This window comes from Podarcis raffonei, chromosome 12 (assembly GCF_027172205.1).
Source record: "Podarcis raffonei isolate rPodRaf1 chromosome 12, rPodRaf1.pri, whole genome shotgun sequence".
NCBI lineage: Eukaryota > Metazoa > Chordata > Lepidosauria > Squamata > Lacertidae > Podarcis > Podarcis raffonei.
In genome coordinates, this window is record NC_070613.1 from 59,744,932 (window position 1) to 59,763,966 (window position 19,035).

The 19,035-nt window shown below is 43.4% G+C and overlaps 1 protein-coding gene across 1 annotated transcript in view; it reads left to right on the forward strand.

The window, feature by feature from the left end:
* Positions 1-19,035, forward strand: part of CNTNAP2 (contactin associated protein 2) — a 971,924-nt gene that overhangs the window by 715,444 nt on the left and 237,445 nt on the right. Inside the window, exon 13 of the mRNA XM_053359792.1 lies at positions 9,361-9,561. Within this exon, the coding sequence (XP_053215767.1) occupies positions 9,361-9,561 (201 nt within the window). The remainder of the gene's footprint in view (positions 1-9,360; positions 9,562-19,035) is intronic.

The following is a 19,035-nucleotide window of genomic DNA, read 5'->3' on the forward strand; positions in this document are numbered from 1 at the left end:
TATCCATCTTAACCGGCCTCTGGCTCTCCTCAACCATCTGTGGCATTATAGCTCCTCCTTCTTTTTCCTTCAAATCATCATGTTCCTCTTTCATCACATTCTCAGATTTCTCAAATTTCTTTTCTTCTTCGGCTGCAGAGATTTTTAGGTCAACTGCAAAACTTTCCTGTTCATCTGCAAGAACTTGAGTCAAGTCCCTCCCAGGCTCAGCAACTTTATTTACTGTTCCCTTCAGTATTGTGACGTTTATAGTCAAAACATCAGTCTGTTCCTGCAATTTTCCCAAGAGAGAAAAAGTCTTCTCCAGTTCAGCCAGTATTTTTCCACTTACAGCCATTTTTGTAATGTCTTAAACCCCCTCTAGAGGGATTCTGATTTCTTAATGTCTTCCAGTTCCAACCCAAAAGTCAAGTTAGCCTTTCCTTCTTTATTTTTAACAATTTGTTACCAAATTGAACGAATATAACCAGTAAAGACAGCAAAAACAAGGTTCTCCTTTTTTTTCCAACTTTGACAGCTAGTTTGACAGCTGTCAAAGTCTTTAAGTCTCTTCCGCAGGCTCTCTCACCGATCGCTCCCGGGTCTTGGGGGAGGGGTGAATTCCGCTCTCAATGTTAGCTCTTATCCTCCAGCACAATCACTTAAATTGCCCCAACGTAGAGTTAATTGCTTTTCTCCACAAAGAAGAAAGGTATTCTCACAACCTTAGTAATAAAATCCTTGCTTTAAGATGTTTACAAGGCGGGTAGGCGGACTTCCTCTTTACACCTTACCCGGTCGTGCCTAATTCCCAAAGAAAATTTCTCTTTTAAGTCCAATTTCCGTGTTACTCACGGGTTGTTGCTTTTAATCCAAATGTTCAGAGAAAGAAGTCAGCGCTCTCCGTCCATGGCATGCGGCTTCACTCAGCAGGGGAAGCAGTCGACTCACAGCACCACGCCGCTCTCCGTCCCCCGTTCCAGAGTCTTTAAAAAGGCTCCTTTGCGGGTCGGGGGGGCGCAAATGGTGCCCGCCAAGTCACCAGGTCCACAGGCTTCAGCGCCTGTGGTTTCTGAGGGTCCCCGCATCGCTGCCGCGGCAGGACCCAACCCCTGCTGAGCCGATTCCCTCCAGAGCTCGGAGGGAATCCGCCATTAGGCGATGGCGCTAACCCGGAAGAGTTAACTTCTCTAACAAACTCTGCTTCTTGCTTGCTGGACAGAGTCTGACTTTTGCCCTGACAGACTGACTACAGATCAGAATCTAAAGACATAGCCCACTGGGGAATTCTCTAGCACAATCCACATTAAGAAGAAAAAGTGTTGAACCAGAGCAGTGAGTAACTCTCTGCTATTTTCCCTTTAACCACTGGGTGCTTGATAGAGATTGTTAATTAATCCAACAGGGCATGAAAATCTGACACAGGTATTAAGTAAATTGTGGGTTTCTGCATGTTAACTGATAAATATAAGTTGCTTTTATAAGATTTCATTTTCCTTGTGCCTTGTTGAGTAATCACCTCAGTGTCCTGGCCAAACAATGGGGGTGGAGACACTCCTTCAGGTATACTGAATCTGTTCAGGGCTTTAAAGGTCAGCACCACCACTTTGAATTGTGCTCAGAAACATACTGGGAGCCAGTGTAGGTCTTTCAAGACCGGTGTTATGTGGTCTCGGCGGCTGCTCCCAGTCTCCAGTCTAGCTGCCACATTCTGGATTAGTTGTAGTTTCCTGGTTACCTTCAAAAGTAGCCCCACGTAGAGCATGTTGCAGTAGTCCAAGTGGGAAATAACTAGAGCATGCATCACTCTGGTGAGACAGTCTGTGGGCAGGTAGGGTCTCAGCCTGCGTACACAGCTGTCCTGTACACAAAATTGACCTGCGCCTCCAGGGACAGCTGTGAGTCCAAAATAACTCCCAGGCTGCGCACCTGGTCCTTCAGGGGCACAGTTGCCTTATTCAGGACCACAGAGTCTCCCACACTTGCCCACCCCCTGTCCCCCCAAAACAGTACTTCTGTCTTGTCAGGATTCAACCTCAATCTGCTAGCTGCCACCCATCCTCCAACTGCCTCCAGACACTCACACAGGACCTTCACCGCCTTCACTGGTTCTGATTTAAAAGAGGTAGAGCTGGGTATCATCCGCTTACTGATGAACACCCAGCCCAAACCCCCTGATGATCTCTCCCAGCAGCTTCATATAGATGTTAAAAAGCATGGGGGAGAGGACAGAACCCTAAGGCGCACCCCACAAGTGAGGGCCCAGGGGTCTGAACACTCATCCCCCAACACCACTTTCTGGACATGGCGCATAATGTTATACCATTGTATAATGGTATAACATTGCCTATAGCTCCTCTAGGCAGTCCAGAAGGATGTCATGGTCGATGGTGTCAAAGGTTGCTGAGAGATCCAGCAGAACTAGGAAACGGCTTTCACCCTTGTCCCTAGCTCACCGGAGATTATCGACCAGTGCGACCAAGGCAGTTTCAGTCCCATGATGAGTCCTGAATCGTGACTGGAAGGAATCCAAATGGTCCGCATCCTCCAGGCGTGCCTGGAGTTGTTCAGCAACCACCCACTCAATCACCTTGCCCAAGAATGGAAGCGAGTTAAGGCAATTATTATGTTTCTGTGTGAACTTTGTAAGGCTCTCCCTTTTTTAAAAAAAACTGGTAAGTCTTTTGTTTGCAGTAAATCATCACACGCTGATCCAAAAATCCTGCTCAGGTGGCATGGACCATTTTTGTCAGTTCCGATGAAATAAAATCTAAGCGTCTGCTCATTAATTTTCCCAGATCAGTTGCACCATAAATCAGTCTTTCCAGGGGAGATTTTTCCAAGTCAAATTTACAATCCAAACATGATAACAGAGCAATGGCTCCCCTCCCCCTCTGACTATCAATCTTGCAACATAGTCTGTCTCATAATGGCGAATCCCGATTAAGAACTGCATCACAGGAGAGCCTTTCATTTTCTTTCCAGATCTTCCAAAAAACAAAGCCTTTAGTTATTTCCACACAGTTTATTTTCCAATCTCACTTGCTATCAGTCATGTGACGGTTCTTCTAGGGGAGGGGTTGTTAGGTAATATCGTAATAAAAAGAAGAAGCAGCTCCCCCCCCCCCTTTTCATTCAGTTTCAACATACCGACATATCTGTTATTCTTTGATGTTTTCTTCTGTATAGTCCATTCCATCACTCTTAACTTCTCAGTGACAGGCTTAATAAGCATCTGATATACCCTTTTCTTCGCTCGAAACATGTGCAATTACTTTTATATCCAATATTTTATCTTAAGTAATGCAACTAGCATCGCTCTCAGAAGCAGCGTCCGGGAGATCCAAAGCTCACTCAAGGGCTTTCCGTCCAGTGCCCTCCCCCCTCCTTCTTTCAAACTCGGGGTGATTTATGGGCAACCGCGGATGAGGCTGCATCTTCCCTTCCTCGGGAAGAATTTTGGGAGGCTGATTTACTCCCATATCAGCCTCTTAATTACCTCGTGTGAGCTGGAGAGATGGTATTGTTGGCCATCTTCCAAGGCGCCCCTAGCGGCCCCCTCCAAATGAGAGAATGTTTTAAACAGTATTTAGAATGTTGCAATTGTTTTTAGAATGCTTTAAAAATGCTTTATTATGGATGCATTTGCTGCCCCAGGCTCCTTGGAAGAAAGGATAGGATAAAAATCAAATTACTGCTGTTGTTATTATTACTATTATTGTTACTATTATGATGATGATTATGAAACCTCATTGCAGCAATGGTGCAGCCCATAAACAACTTTACTACTTTGTTTTTTAGATTGCATGAACTAGCCCTTCCTCGTGATGGCCGTGTCCAGCCGATTCCAATGAAGCCCCATGTGGCTCTAACTGGAAAGGGTCTGGCTGTGTTCACGCGGCAGCAGTATACCTGAACCACATCATGCATGTGCTGGGATCTTTAGTCCATACTCGACCCCTTTCCTGCTTGTGGATGTGAGAGATAGAATAGCGCACTCCCTGTTGTGCGTTTCAGCACCCAGAAATGTTCCTTCTGCCACTTCCAACCTCTGTGCATGGATCATACTTAATTGGTTGAGATTCATAATTGTCATGTTGCGAAAGCAAACTGTCTGCCCCTGCAGTGTCTTTTAAGGGCCACAAAAGAGGGAAGCAAAATGCTTCCCCCCACATGTTTTGTGAGAGACCCACTCCTTCCTGAGAACAAGGACCGTATAGTGGTAAATTGCTAAATATGTGATCTTTTTATTCTGTGAAATTTGCCTTGTGCTTAAAATAGGTCTTATGAGCATTAAGCTAATCAGCAGCCTCCAGATACCTGCAGAACTCCATCTCATTACAGGAGATACCTGGGGCCTCCTGTGGAGGATCCATCTGCTTGCCTTTGCTTATTTTTAAACGTACGACTGGAGCCAATTATACTATATTGGTTCCTTTCCATATGTGACTTCAGTGAGCATCTAACATATTGCAGGGTGCATTTATATTATGTCTGAACAAACAATTATTGGGGAGTGGGGAATGGAGCTGAAAAATGAGAAGATGTGAGATGTTAAAAAAAAGTTTGCACAACTTTTTCATTTTTTGCATCAGCCTGTCCATCTGAGAGGAAGAGGAAAGTTGGCAGGTCCCTGCTGGCCCCTCGCTCTGCTTCCTTCATTCCTGCGTAGCAGTAAAATTCCACTCTGGGCACAGACTTACTCAGCTGCAGAATCAGGACCTGTTCAGGTCTGGAAATCCCCAGCATGAGCTTGTAGGTCTGCCAAGGGCAATACCCACCCCATTGTTTAAGTGAATTGTATCTGTTCCTTCTGCAACACACAAAAACCTGGAGGACCCTCATTCAAACTTTTGCTTCTCTACTACTCTTAGGCAGCAATCCTAAACCCACTTTCCTGGGAGTACACTCTGCTGAATTCAGTAGGGCTTACTTCGGAGTAGACACGTGGCAGATTCACATGTTCATTTCAAGCACTGCAATAACAGTGAAAAAGCAACCATGGCATCCCCTAAAGAGCCGTGGGGGCTGGGAGTTGTGGGAAGACCCAAATCCGCCCCACTGCCTATCCTGAAATAAGTGTCCACATAAAAAGCAAGCCAACTTTACTCATGGAGCTGCAAATCATGAAGCATCTAGTAATAAGGAATGAAATATCAAGTGATATATGTGGCATATTTCAGCAGTATCCTGGACCAGCAATTGATAAACCTTAACCTATGTATTTAGTTGCTTGTGCTGCAAAAAGAAAAAAATCTGAGGCTTCTCTAAACATTAAACAAGTTCCTTAAGTTTAAGCAGAATGCAAGGCTCCCTTTGCCTTTGATGTTTGTTGATACAATTATCTGTAGCTTCAAGGACAGCGAACAATGGTACTGAAATGTCTCTCACCTTTGACCTTAGCATTCTTCATATCCACATTATTTAGCAAAGGCTTCCGGGGTGTGTGGAAATCACAATGTCAAAATAATCTCTTAATAATTTCGCATAAATCTTTAGCTTCATATATTAGATGAAGCTATATGCTTCTCATTAATTGAGATGACAATTAACAGAGAATAGACCAAAGTGTGTTTACACCGGCTCCGGTGTTTTTAATAAGCTCAGCTACTGTATGGCACATCTGCTTGGCTAAGTGAATTTAGCGCTCATGCAAAATGCCATATGGCCTCACAAGGGACTCAGCAGCACCGGTGGAGACAGACCTTTGCCTTTCGTCTATTATTAACTGTTGGAGGTACACTGAGGAAGAGAAGAATGGACTGCATTTTAGAAGCCCTTGCAAAACAGCACCCAAGTCCCATTTTGAAATGAATTTCACTCCCATCTTCCTGACACACTGATTTATTTATTTTTTTATGGTGGGACAAGATGAATTGCTGGCCAGTCAGCTCTACTTAAACTGTGACCTTTAACTATTTGCACTCTTCTTTTTTAAAGCCTTGTCTTCTTGACTATATAGTTCACAATAGTTGTACCAGATAACCCAGATTGCAGAGAATGCCTTGATTTGGAAGCTTCATAACACCCCCCCCCCGCCCCCCATCCATTTTCCTTTTCCACTTCTAGTTTGTCACATATAGTTATGTTGCAAATTCCAATTAAGAGTTTCAGTGAGATTTCCGTATGTGGCCAAAACCCCAAGGGATTTCTGCTCCCCCTTTAATTCTGTGCAGAAAACAGGGACAAGAAGATTGGGAGAGATAATTATAGGCTTCTTTCCCAATCTGCCAAGTAGAGCACAGGAACACAGGTGCAGAAAGAGTAGCTTTGTAGCCAGCCCTGTAGCACCTTCCCCAAGTGGTTATGAAGTGGTTATGAATGATGGACACAACAACTTAGATTGGATCAAATAAGGCCAAAACCTTACTGATGACAGATGTAAGATGTTTGGCATAGGCAACCATTCACTGCCCGAAGTGATGCCAATAATAATAATAATAATAATAATAATAATAATAATAATAATAATTTATTATTTATACCCCACCCATATGGCTGGGCTTCCCCAGCCACTCTGGGCGGCTTCCAAAAATATTAAAATACTGTAATACATCAAACATTATAAGCTTCCCTTAACAGGGCTGCCTTCAGATGTCTTCTAAAAGTCTGGTAGTTGTTGTTCTCTTTGACATCTGGTGGGAGGGCGTTCCACAGGGAGGGCGCCACTACCGAGAAGGCCCTTTGCATGGTTCCCTGTAACTTGGCTTCTCACAGTGAGGGAAGCACCAGAGGGCCCTCGGTGCTGGACCTCAGTGTCCGGGTAGAACGATGGGGGTCAACTCGGCAGTGGGGATTCCAATGACTTACAACAAATAGGGGGACCCCCGCAGAGATTGCTGCCTTGAGGGGTGCTGGACACCTGGATGAAAGCAGCTTCTCCTGGATCCCTTTAATGGGATACGCTACCTTTGGAGGGGCAGGCAGAGACTATCACCCTCCCCTCCACCCAAGACTAAGATATATCCAATGCTTAAATGATCTGATGAGGAAGAAACTAGATGCCATGACCATAGCTGTCAACTTTTCCCTCTTCTTGCAAGGAATTCTATTCAGAATAAGGGAACTTCCCTTTAAAAAAGGGAAACGTTGACAGCTATGCATGACAAGGGCAGAGCATCTTAAGTATCCTGGGAGTGGACCTGAGGGAAGCCTCCTTGCTCCGTCAGGCCCACTCCCAAAGGAGGCCTTGCTTCCAAGCCTGCCTGTGATTGGCCAATCTTGCAGGTGGGCCTGGATCCATTTCCCGGCCAGCAAGGTGAGTGTCAAGCTCTCCATGCCAGCCAGAAAGGAAAGCCTCCCCAAGTGGTACTGAAAAAATATAAATGTTATTCCAGGGCATTAGAAGATAGTTTTCCTAGCAAGATAGGACTGCCATATTTCAAACAGTGGAAATCCAGACAGAAAAAAACCTTTTTTCGTAAAGTTGTTGAGCTTTTCATTGCAAAAACATTGCTGTTTTTGAGCTATTTTTATGGGAAATTGGCAAAAACAACACTGCCGACATAGGCTGCCATACGTCCAGATTTTCCTGGACATTTGACCAATTTCCAGCGGGAAAAGGCTAGAGAGAGCAGTATTCCAGATATGTCCAGGTGTATGGCAACCCTGTAAGACTCTCTGAGACAGGAGAATTGAAGGGAAGCACATTCTGACCTTGTTCATGAGCAGCAGGACACAGGGCTGTTTCAGGATGTACTTTTCATTATTAGAATTTGTTGCAATCTGTCTTGAGAATCATTTGATTGAAAGGTAGAGTAAAACTAAGTTGCTCTGAAACTTTTGGAAGGAAGGAAGGAATAGGGCTGTGTTGTATTGGGCAGAAGGAAGAGGATGTCTGGATGTACAGGGCAGCTTTGGACAAATTGGGACTGTTGCCCAAGGAGCATAGAAGTGTAATGTTTGCATAAAAGAGAGAAGTCTGCCAGCTGTGGTTTCTAGTAGAGCTGGACTCTTGTCATTTCTGTGTGCACAGTGCCTTTGGGGCAGGCGTCCAACAAAAATAGAAGGAAAGAGGCTATCACCCAATGGCTTTGCCTGTGGCTATGGCAGGGGGCATGGCGGCAGCAGCAGAGTTCTGGTTCCCACTGTTGCCATTCCGCCTCCCTGGTCCTCCACCTCTGGGAAGGATGCTAGTGTGACCCTCTAAGGCCATAGTAAATATTAATGGCTGGCAGAGCTTCACTGCTAAGCTGCTAGCCAAAAAGCCAGGCTTTAATAAATCAATAAAAGAAGCGAAGGGTCTACCTCTCCCCCCATCCTCCTCTGCTCATCCCCCCTCCCCAGTGGCCCCACATGCAAGAGTGGGGGCAAATTGAGGGCATCTATCCATTCCAAGTTTCTACCATCGCTGCCACACTGCACATTTCCCTGTCTTCTGTCCTACCCTTATGACTTGTGCATTAGCTGCCAGCCTCCTAATAAAAGGATCGGGGCGCTGGTAAATATGAAACATCCCTCAGATCCATTGGCAAGTTCACTTTTGGCTCATTTTACCCATAGCCCACAAGCAATAAGGAAAAACCTACCATCTCCCTCGGGGATCTAATAAGCAGCATTAATATCCCATCAGAACCTGAACTTGGATAAGTGCTTTATGATATAATAAACGTTGACAGGCCACAAAGCATTTTGCTGCATGAAGGCAGCAGAGCAAAGAAGCAGGCTATATAAACACTAGGTCGTCAGCCCTTATATAACTTTAATCAAGATTAATCTCACTTTACCATGGCATGCTTTATTAAGATATGTGTGGTAGTCTCATTCCTGAAATGAAAAGAAAGGAACCAGAAAAGAAAATAGCACTTCACATAAGGAAACCTAGAGTGTGATCTGCCAAAGGTTTTGGTTGCCAAAGGCAGTACTGTAGTTGTTTTGGATTCAGATTGGCAAGGAAGATCACAAAAGTTGCTCTTTGATGGGTTTCATTTACAGAGTGAGAAAAATATACAATAAAGCAAGAGGAAACAGACATCATCTGTTGCTGGGGGATCCCTTCCCTTCCTGGGCAGGCAATGGATTGATCTCCTTACAGGCCATGAGGCAGCCTTGGTCAGCAGCAAGATCTGCCCTGGGCTTCCCACAGGCTGTGGGTGGGCTTAATGGGAGTGCTGGTGACATTTGATCACCAGCTTTGTGGGTGTCATTCCCGTGACCCTGTCCATGTTTCTGTCTGGCAAGGTCAAAGGAGTGGTTATAACCAATGTGGGGCTGCAAAGGGAGGTGATGGCTCTTCTCCATGGCACTTAAAGTGCTGAGTCAAGGAGACCCAGGTGGCCCTATTTTGAAAGGACATGTGGCCTCATACCCTGCTCAGGTGGCCTTTCTATGATAAGTGATGATTCTGGCACACTGAATTGTTTTTCTTTATTTTTCTTTCAGAGGACAAAGTGTGGACGACTGTGAATCATGATTTGCAGGAACATTCCCCGGTGGTGAGCAAGAGGCCGGAGAAGCACGCTTTGCTGCAGCTGAATTACAGTGCCACCATGGATCAGATCTCCGCCATCACAAGCAGCGCTGAGTATTGTGAGCAGTTCATTTCCTACACCTGCAAAATGTCAAGGCTGCTGAACACCCCAGGTAAGCAGGCCATTTTCTAAACAAGTGTCCTGGTTTTGCATCTGGCCTAAATCTAATCCAAAGCGCTTCCTGGTGTGGCTCTAGTAATCCAGCCCACTTGGGATGGGGGTGTGTGTCCTTTGTTTGTACTACCTTATTAATGATATTGTCATTTTTGTGTGCTGCTTATGAAATATTTATTCAGTTTGGGATGAGTTGTGCTGCCATTTCCATATGCTAATTTTAATGTAGTGAATACAAAAAAGTGAATTCAAAAAGTAGCCTCTTCCATCCCCACATTCAACTCTTGTAAGAATTTTTATTTTTGCTATTGCCATCTTTGTTTCTGTACAGAAAGCTGATTTCTAAAAAGGAAGATGTTTCCAAGCATCTGCTTAGAAGCCACACCCTCTGACCTGGGAGTCTTAGGTGGGAGAGAGCTACTCAATGGGGAAGGAAATGCACTAAGGCCATACCCAGCAGTGCCCTGTTATTAGCATTTTAGATGTAACAGAGTTGAGTCCTTCTACTGAAAAGAAGATCCTGGTCTTATTTAGAGTCTCTTTGGGTACAAAACAGAAGCAGGAGTGTCTCAAACTTCCTGTTCCTCTTCATCTTCCAGTTCAAACTTTTGACCCCCTCCGTGTGAGCACTTGTGGGAGCTTGGATGGCTATTAATACAAGCTTGGTGTGTGTTGTTATGTCCTGAACATTCACCTCCACTTTTATTATGATCTTCAAGGAAGAAATTGTATTACAATATATTTTGTGTTTTGCATCTTGCCTTCCTTGCTGGAAAATGGGCATGGGATCTACAGTAGCTGTTGCTTGAATCTGAAGCACAGAATTGCACTTGGAACAAATGTACCAATTTCAGCCTGATACCTCAGGGAGACATAAAAGCATGTTGCTAATAAACTTGCAAGCATGGAATGATAAATGTGTGAGGTAAACCAAAGGCCTCACTTTGCTCAGGTAGTCAAAGTTTACAGATTATCAAAAGCACCTTAAATATCAAAGAACTGGAGGTTTATAAGCAGAGGTTGAATGGGCATCTGTCATGGATGTTTTAGCTGAGATTCCTGTGTTGCAGGGGGTGGACTAGAGGACCCTTGGGGTCCCTTCCAACTCTACAATCCTATGATTCTATTATTGTATGGCTGACAGTCTTCCATAGCTATGCTTCTCCTAACTTGCTAATTTTAGAGGGGTGGCAGTTTCCAAAGAATTGGGAGGTGTTTACAGAGAGAATCCCTATTATATTTTGTTATGTCTTCTTTGAACTACACATATTTTAGATCTGGCACACAGGATGTTCTCAGAGAATTAGATGCATTATTATACCACACACAAGCACATAAACACATTTTGCTTCCAAAGAGCGAGACCAGGAAAAACAAATCAATGCAGATCATTTTAAGTATTGTTTACATCCCGCCAGTGGCTAGTCTGCGCACATTCTACATTGGTGATTTACACAGCGGAAAAGCAGAAGCTGATCCATTTCTTCTGTAAATAGCCTGTTCCTCAGCGTCGTTCAGCAAGTGGCCAGCTCCTTTTTGTCACTATCCTCCTCTTATGTTTACTCTTTGGGAGTGTTGTCTTATAATAGATAATGATGCACTGCTTATCTTAGAATATAACATTCTGTGGCTACTTCTCCTGGAGAATTTTACAAATAAATCACACTGGGCTAGTGTGCATGCAGGTGGAGCAGGGGGACTAGATAAAAAACATAAAAATGGTTTTTGCTTTTGTAGGGTGATGATATTTTAGGCCATATCACAACTAGGTCTGGGCAATATTTGGTTTTCAACATTTCAATATATCACCTGCTAAACATTGTGATATACCAATATATCACAATGTCTGAAATAAAGATGGAGCTATGTAAAGGCATTGGCTGGCTTCACGTCTTTTCCTGCATCGTGATTTTTTTCGGCGCTGCTCTTGTCATTTGCTGCCCCCTGCATTGGGGAGGGGAGAGCTGAGCTGGCAGAGGTAACATTAACAAGGAATGCGGAATCAAGAGAAGCATTGACTGGCTTCATGGTTTTTCTCACTGTGATTTTTGAATAGCACATACACACACACTTCATGATTTGGTACTTCAAACTGGTTTTGGACAATATATTGCTCAGTCCAAACACACATTACGATTCGCAATATATTACCAGGTCAAAAATTATGAAACCGATATCACACTATGGGCTTCAAAATGGTTTTTGACGATATATTGATATATCGCCCAGCCCTAATCGCAAGAGAAGTTCCTGCTCAGATGCTCAGAGCATCCAGCTAAGTCAATTCAACTGCTTGTGTGCTTGTACTTTTGTATGGAGGGGAAACTGGTTTAAAAACACTCGTGTCAGATGTCCTTCTGTACCCTAGAAGCATTCCTTTCTGTTGTAATGAGGAGGAGGAGGAGGCTGGTGTCAGTCAGAGACAAGGCAGTCCCTTCTGAGGTGCCAGAGCAGGAGGCACCAGCCAGTCCAGTAAGCTATGGCAACTTTCATTTTATACACTGAAAATTCTCTAGTTGGGAAGTGGCAGTTTCTGATCAGCCTCCCTCAGGTGGTGATGCAATAGTGATTAATGCTGGTCACCGACAAGCATAACAGCGGTGGTCAAGGGCAAGGCAGCCATGGCAAGTCAGGGTGGAGGCAGATTTGTGGCTGCCTCAGATGCTCAGAGCAGGAGAGGGCTCTGCGGAAGAAGATCCAAGGTCAGCTGGTTGACAATAAGCAGGCAGGCCAGACTCCCAAGGAGAAGCAGAGCCCAGGTCAGTCAGAGTCAGGACAAAGGGACAGTGTGGGTGGGTGTATGAAAGAGAGAAAGAATGTTTGTGTCTGAATAAAATGATATAGACTGGCATATTGTCCATGAATACTGGGAGTGAGGAATTCCTAGATGCTTAATTCCTTAGTCATATAATGCAGTTTTCACCTCTACTCTGCCATTAAGTTGACAGGCAACTCTTCCTTCTTATGGTTCTTTAAAGTGGACTTGGACCAGGCAGCCCTTCAAATAGAGGACTTCTTCAAACAAAGGACTGTACTCATAAAGCAGGACACATTGAAGAAGAAGAGGAGTTTGGATTTGATATCCCGCTTTATCACTACCCTAAGGAGTCTCAAAGCAGCTAACATTCTCCTTTCCCTTCCTCCCCCACAACAAACACTCTGTGAGGTGAGTGGGGCTGAGAGACTTCAGGGAAGTGTGACTGGCCCAAGGTCACCCAGCAGCTGCATGTGGAGGAGCGGAGACGCAAACCCAGTTCACCAGATTACGAGTCCACTGCTCTTAACCACTACACTACACTGGCTCTCAATGCCACTTTAAATGGGACCTGAAGGCCTTTAACAGTTTTGTTGCCTATGATTTTTTGTTTTTTGGTATTCTGGTTCTAGGTTGGTGTTGCTTTCATCCTCCTCCATTACTGGAAACATCTTTGCTACCCCACATATCCTCTGACGATAGTGTCTGAAGCATCAGTTGCCCTATAAAATGTGTTTGGAGGCTGAAACCAAATGAGAACTGATCATTAGGCCCAATACAAGAACATCCAGACAAGTTCTAGGCAAGGAATCTAGAACTGATTATCAAAATGCTTGATTGGACTTGACTAAAAGATCAGTGGGTTTCAGCTATACTCTTCGTAAGCCGACAGAGTTATGATACCACCTACTGGAAGAAATTAGCCAAAATAAGTTTTAAACCCTCTCCCTCCTCCTGATTACTCCAGGCTCATTCTCTTTGAATTACATCTGGAATCACAAAGAGGTTTTTTACTTCACAACAGAAGCAATAAAGTGGCAAGCGGACTATTTGGGTTCTAGAGATGAACATGTGGGGTGTAAGGAATTGGTAAAAAAAATTGCTGCATAACGTAAAAAAAAAAAATTAAACCTTTTGAGGGCTCCTTTAAGTCCACGTATGGTTTTGGTTAGTGGTTTATGGCTCAGAGTTGTTCAATAGGATATCTTAAATGTGCCAAATAATGGAGTAGGTGAAGTGTCTCGCTGGTTCAAAGCGAAAGCCCAGCTGCACCAGCATTCCTGCTGCTTCCAACACTGCCAGCTCAGACGCAAGCAAAGTCATACTGGTGAAGGCAAAGACTTAATTTTTGTCCTCAATATGTCAATTTATCATTGGCTAGTTTTCATCTGAATTATATTTCAGAGAATCATAGAGTTGGAAGGGACTCTGAGGGGCATCTAGTCCAACCCCCTGCAATGCACAGATCTCAACTAGATCATGTACGTTAGGTCCACTCACCTTTTCCTGGTGGGCAGTGTTGCGGCTGGGCAGCTGGGACACAACAGCTTACTGGCCTAAGGGGCGGAAGGACACTGCCTCTCCCCTGCGTCTTGCTGGCCGCGTCATCTTTGCTGGGGTTCTTCCCCCTGTGGAACAGCCCCAGCCAGTCAGCTTTCAGGGTGGGTGTGGCCGCGGGCGATTTAACTGTAGCACGGGCGGGCGGTTCCCTCTCTCTCGCCCCATCACCACATCACCCAAACCCCCACCCTCTTTTTATGCTTTGCTCAGATATGACCTTGCTTGTCATTCGCCATATTGTTCAGGCCAGGAATTTTACCATTTGGCAAGCTGGCACCGGCCATTTGGTTTTCGCTACCTGCTAGCAATCATCACAACTTTTGTGAGGTTAGGCATTGGGTAAACCTTTGTTTGGAGGGAGGGGAGGTTGCCTTCGCCTGCCCCTCCTCAGTAAGGGTACCCTGTTAAAGGGATCTGGGGTGTGAATACTGTCCGAAACCTGGGCGTGGGCTAGGGCCATGTCACAGCCCCTACAGGGACCCCTTGGGGTGCCCTTATTTGATGTAAGTCATAGGGCGCCCCCTATTGGTGGTTTACCCTTAAATGGACTCCCTGCAGACAGGCAGGAGTCAAGATACAGCCTGGCTTCACCCCAATGTCTAAGCCAAACCACTCACATCTGTAACCAATAAAGTTGTGGCCTATTTGAATCCATGTGTTTTATTGTTCTCCTGGCAACTTTGTGGCTCAGGTGCCTTGGCACACAACTGGCCATCCCACCTCTGCTTAAAAACCTCCAAGGATGGAGAGTTCACCCCCATCCCCCAAGGGAATCCGTTCCACTGTCCAACAGCTCCTACTATTGAAAAGTTCTTCCTGATGTTTAGTCAGAATCTCCTTTCATGTAACTTGGATCCAATGTTCAGGTCCCATCCTCCGGAGCAGGAGAAATAGGCTTGGCTTTCTTGCTTATTTTCTTAAGGTCATCAAGAGGGCATCAAGAGATTTTTAAAAGAATATTTGTATCAAAGCAAAAGATAAAGATTGCCTGTGCTATATTTAAAAAAAAAACAAAAACCAGAAACAGTATTGATAGGCATGGGGGACAGAAAAATCAATAAAACAAGCTTGCTGCAAAAATTGATTTGGACATGAGCAAACAACGTTTTAGCTGCATCTGCTGCTTAGAAATCTCTTGCCCTTTGATGAGCAGTGTCACTGCTGGGATGGTGAAGTCAGAAAAGCATTACAAGCACCAGAAAGGCAGAATTGCAGCAAGAACGAGAGAAAGCTCTAGCTGGAAACTGGATGTTTAAGGCATTGTGTGAAGTTGCTCCCTTCTTCTAAAAAGATTAAATTCCAAATGTGAGAAATCGTTACTTAGGAGGCAGGACAAATATTGCTTAGGAGTGCCCCTGCTACACTTGTTCTGCCACCATGGTGAACATGCAGACTCATTGGAGAATCATCTGGCATTTCCTATTTTGAGCAGAATCCCAGACTTATTCATAGGTGAGTTACATGAGAAAAGCACTTGCCCCTATAAGCATTCCCCAGGCACGCTGCCATTTTCAGATGCATTAACCACCTTTAGCAGCCCATGCATGTGTTGTGTTACCATGCCTGCAGCCCACCCACCTGAGCTGCCAACAGTTGGTGTGTAATGTGCCCGTGTGCTTTCAGCTGGCAAAGGGTGGTGCAGTGCTTTGGCTTAGGTGGGGCCATATCCCTGAGCAGTCATGAATTTCCCAGGGTGCCTTGAGCCAGTCACTGCCTGAGCCTAGCATACTCAGTGCCAAGGGATCAGGGGCCAGGCCAGACCTGCCTTCCAAACCTCCGGGCTTGTAAAATATCACTTGAGCAAAGGACATCATCACTCCCGCTGTGAAAAAGGTACTAGAGGTGTGACACCCCCACCCAGGGCCGGATTTACGTATAAGCTAAACAAGCTATAGCTTAGGGCCCCACTCTTTGTTTTTTTTTATAAGATATTTATTAAGATTTTTTATAATATTACAATAAAATAAAAAAGGAAAAACAGAATAACAAAAATACAGAATAAAGAAACTTTTTAAGAAAGAAAAAACACACATACATTTTCAATTACTTATTTTCTTTTAACTTGTTTCCTGGACCTCCTCATACCTCCCTTTTTTGTATTCCACCCCAAATTGTTAGTTCAGCAAATCCTTACCATTATATTATTACCTATTTATAATCCTTTTTTTCATATTCTCTTAAAGCATTACAGCTGGAAACCACTTAATTTCAATCCAACATCATTCTAACACTCAATAATTTTACAATACTTCTGTAGATAATCTTTAAATTTCTTCCAATCTTCTTCCAGCGACTCTTCCCCCTGGTCTCGGATTCTGCCAATCCCATATAGTCCATCACCTTCATCTGCCATTCTTCCAAAGTGGGTAGATCTTGTGTCTTCCAATACTTTGCAATAAGTATTCTTGCTGCTGTTGTAGCATACATAAAAAACGTTCTGTCCTTCTTTGGCACCAGTTGGCCGACAATGCCCAGAAGGAAGGCCTCTGGTTTCTTCAGAAAGGTATATTTAAATACCTTTTTCATTTCATTGTAGATCATTTCCCAGAAAGCCTTAATTCTTGGGCACGTCCACCAAAGGTGAAAGAATGTACCTTCAGTTTCTTTACATTTCCAACATTTATTGTCGGGCAAATGATATATTTTTGCAAGCTTGACTGGGGTCATGTACCACCTGTATATCATTTTCATAATATTCTCTCTTAAGGCATTACATGCCGTGAATTTCATACCTGTGGTCCACAACTGTTCCCAGTCAGCAAACATAATGTTATGTCCAACATCTTGTGCCCATTTAATCATAGCAGATTTCACCGTTTCATCCTGAGTATTCCATTTCAACAGCAAGTTATACATCTTTGACAAAATCTTAGTTTTGGGTTCTAACAGTTCTGTTTCTAATTTTGATTTTTCCACCTGGAAGCCGATTTTCTTGTCCAAATTATATGCCTCCATTATCTGGTAATAGTGTAGCCAATCTCGCACTTTGTTTTTTAGCTCTGCAGTTTTAGTCTATCTCCCTCCTGTTCCAAAATTTCCCAATATTTCGGCCATTTGGCCTCCATATTGAGCTTTTTCTGAGCCTTCGCTTCCATTGGTAACAACCACCTTGGGGTTTTATTTTCCAATAAATCTTTGTATCTTATCCAAACATTAAACAATGCTTTCCTGACAATATGGTTTTTAAATGCTTTATGTGCTTTAACCTTGTCGTACCACAAATATGCATGCCACCCAAAAACATTGTTAAAACCTTCTAAGTCCAAAATGTCTGTGTTCTCAAGAAGCAGCCAATCTTTTAGCCAGCAGAATGCTGCTGATTCATAGTAAAGTTTAAAGTCTGGCAGGGCAAATCCGCCTCTTTCCTTTGCATCAGTTAATATCTTAAATTTTATTCTGGGCTTCTTGCCCTGCCAGACAAATCTAGAAATATCTTTCTGCCACTTCTTGAAACAGTCCATTTTGTCCATAATCTGCAATGTTTGAAACAAAAACAACATTCTAGGCAAAACATTCATCTTTATAGCTGCAATTCGACCCAACAAGGAAAGCTTCAAATTTGACCAAATTTCTAAATCTTTTTTCACTTCCGTCCAACATTTTTCATAATTATCTTTAAATAAGTTCCCATTTTTTGCTGTCATATTAATCCCCAAATATTTCACTTTCTTGACCACGGTTAAACATAGCAGGTTAAACCTGTCTCATTCTGTCTCTTTCAATCGGTGTTAAATTTTTCTCTAAAACCTTAGTTTTTGACTTGTTCAGTTTAAATCCTGCCACTTGACCAAATTCTTGAATTAGTTCTAAAACCCTTTTAGTACTAGATTCTGGCTACTGTAACGTCAGTACTAAATCATCTGCAAATGCTCTCAATTTGTACTGTTTGGCTCCGACCTGTATACCTTTAACCAACCGGTCCCTTCTAATCATGTTCAGCAAAACCTCCAGGACCGATATAAAAAGCAATGGAGAGATTGGGCACCCCTGTCGTGTCCCTTTTTCTATCTTAAATTCTTCCGTCACCACATTGTTTACAATTAATTTTGCCTTTTGTTCAGAATATATTGCACCTATACCATTTTCAAAACCTTGGCCTACCCCATCCCCTGTAAGTTCTTCTTCATAAAGCTCCAAGAGATGTTGTCAAAAGCTTTCTCCGCATCCACAAATATCAAAGCTGCTTTAGTATTTATATTCACTTCTAACTTTTCCAATATATCAATTATATTCCTCAAATTATCAGACAAATGTCTTCCCGGGAGAAAACCCGCTTGGTCTTTATGAATCTCTTCCATCAATACTTTTTTCAATCTCTTGGCCAGAATGTCAGCAAAAATTTTGTAATCCACATTAAGTAACGATATAGGGCGGTAGTTCTTAAGCTGAGTCTTTTCAGTCTCTGTTTTCGGTATAAGTGTAATATACACCTCTTTCCACGACTCTGGTGCCCTTTTCCCTTCCAAAATTTCATTGCAGACTTCCTTCAAAGGTTGTAATAGCCACTCTTTCAAGGATCTATAATATCTAGAAGTCAGCCCATCCAGTCCTGCTTAGGGCCCCACTCTTTGGGCCCCCCCAAAAAAAAATTAAAGGAAAAAAGCAACTGGGTGTACATTTCCAATTACTTTGATAAAATACATATTTTGTTATGTGCAAATGACTTGATATTTTGTTATGTTGAAATTGTTAATAAAAAAAATTAAAACAAAAAACCCAACACCAAACATATTGCACAATAGGACTGGGGAACATGTGGTCCTTCAGGTGTGGCTGAACTGCAACTCGCATCATCTGGACTATTGTATTCCCTCATCATTGAATACAAACATTGATGGGTTTAAATGCTTATTGATGACAGAAAAACATTCTGCCCGTGTTTCAAGCCCTCGCTCTGGTTACTGTAACAACCACATGTTGGCCAGGGATTATTGAAATGGCTTCTGGAGTTAATCCCTAGAATATCATGGCGCAAATTTATATATGAAAAACATCTGTAAGAAGCGGAACTTCTTTTATTCCAATGCTTCTGTTATATTTAAAATTAGGTAATAGGCATGTCTCGTCCTCAGTTACTTGAGGGAAGATGGTAACTAGGTGGCAGGTAAAAAAGATGATGACAACTTTCCCTGGTTCCTAGTGTGGAGTTATTCACAA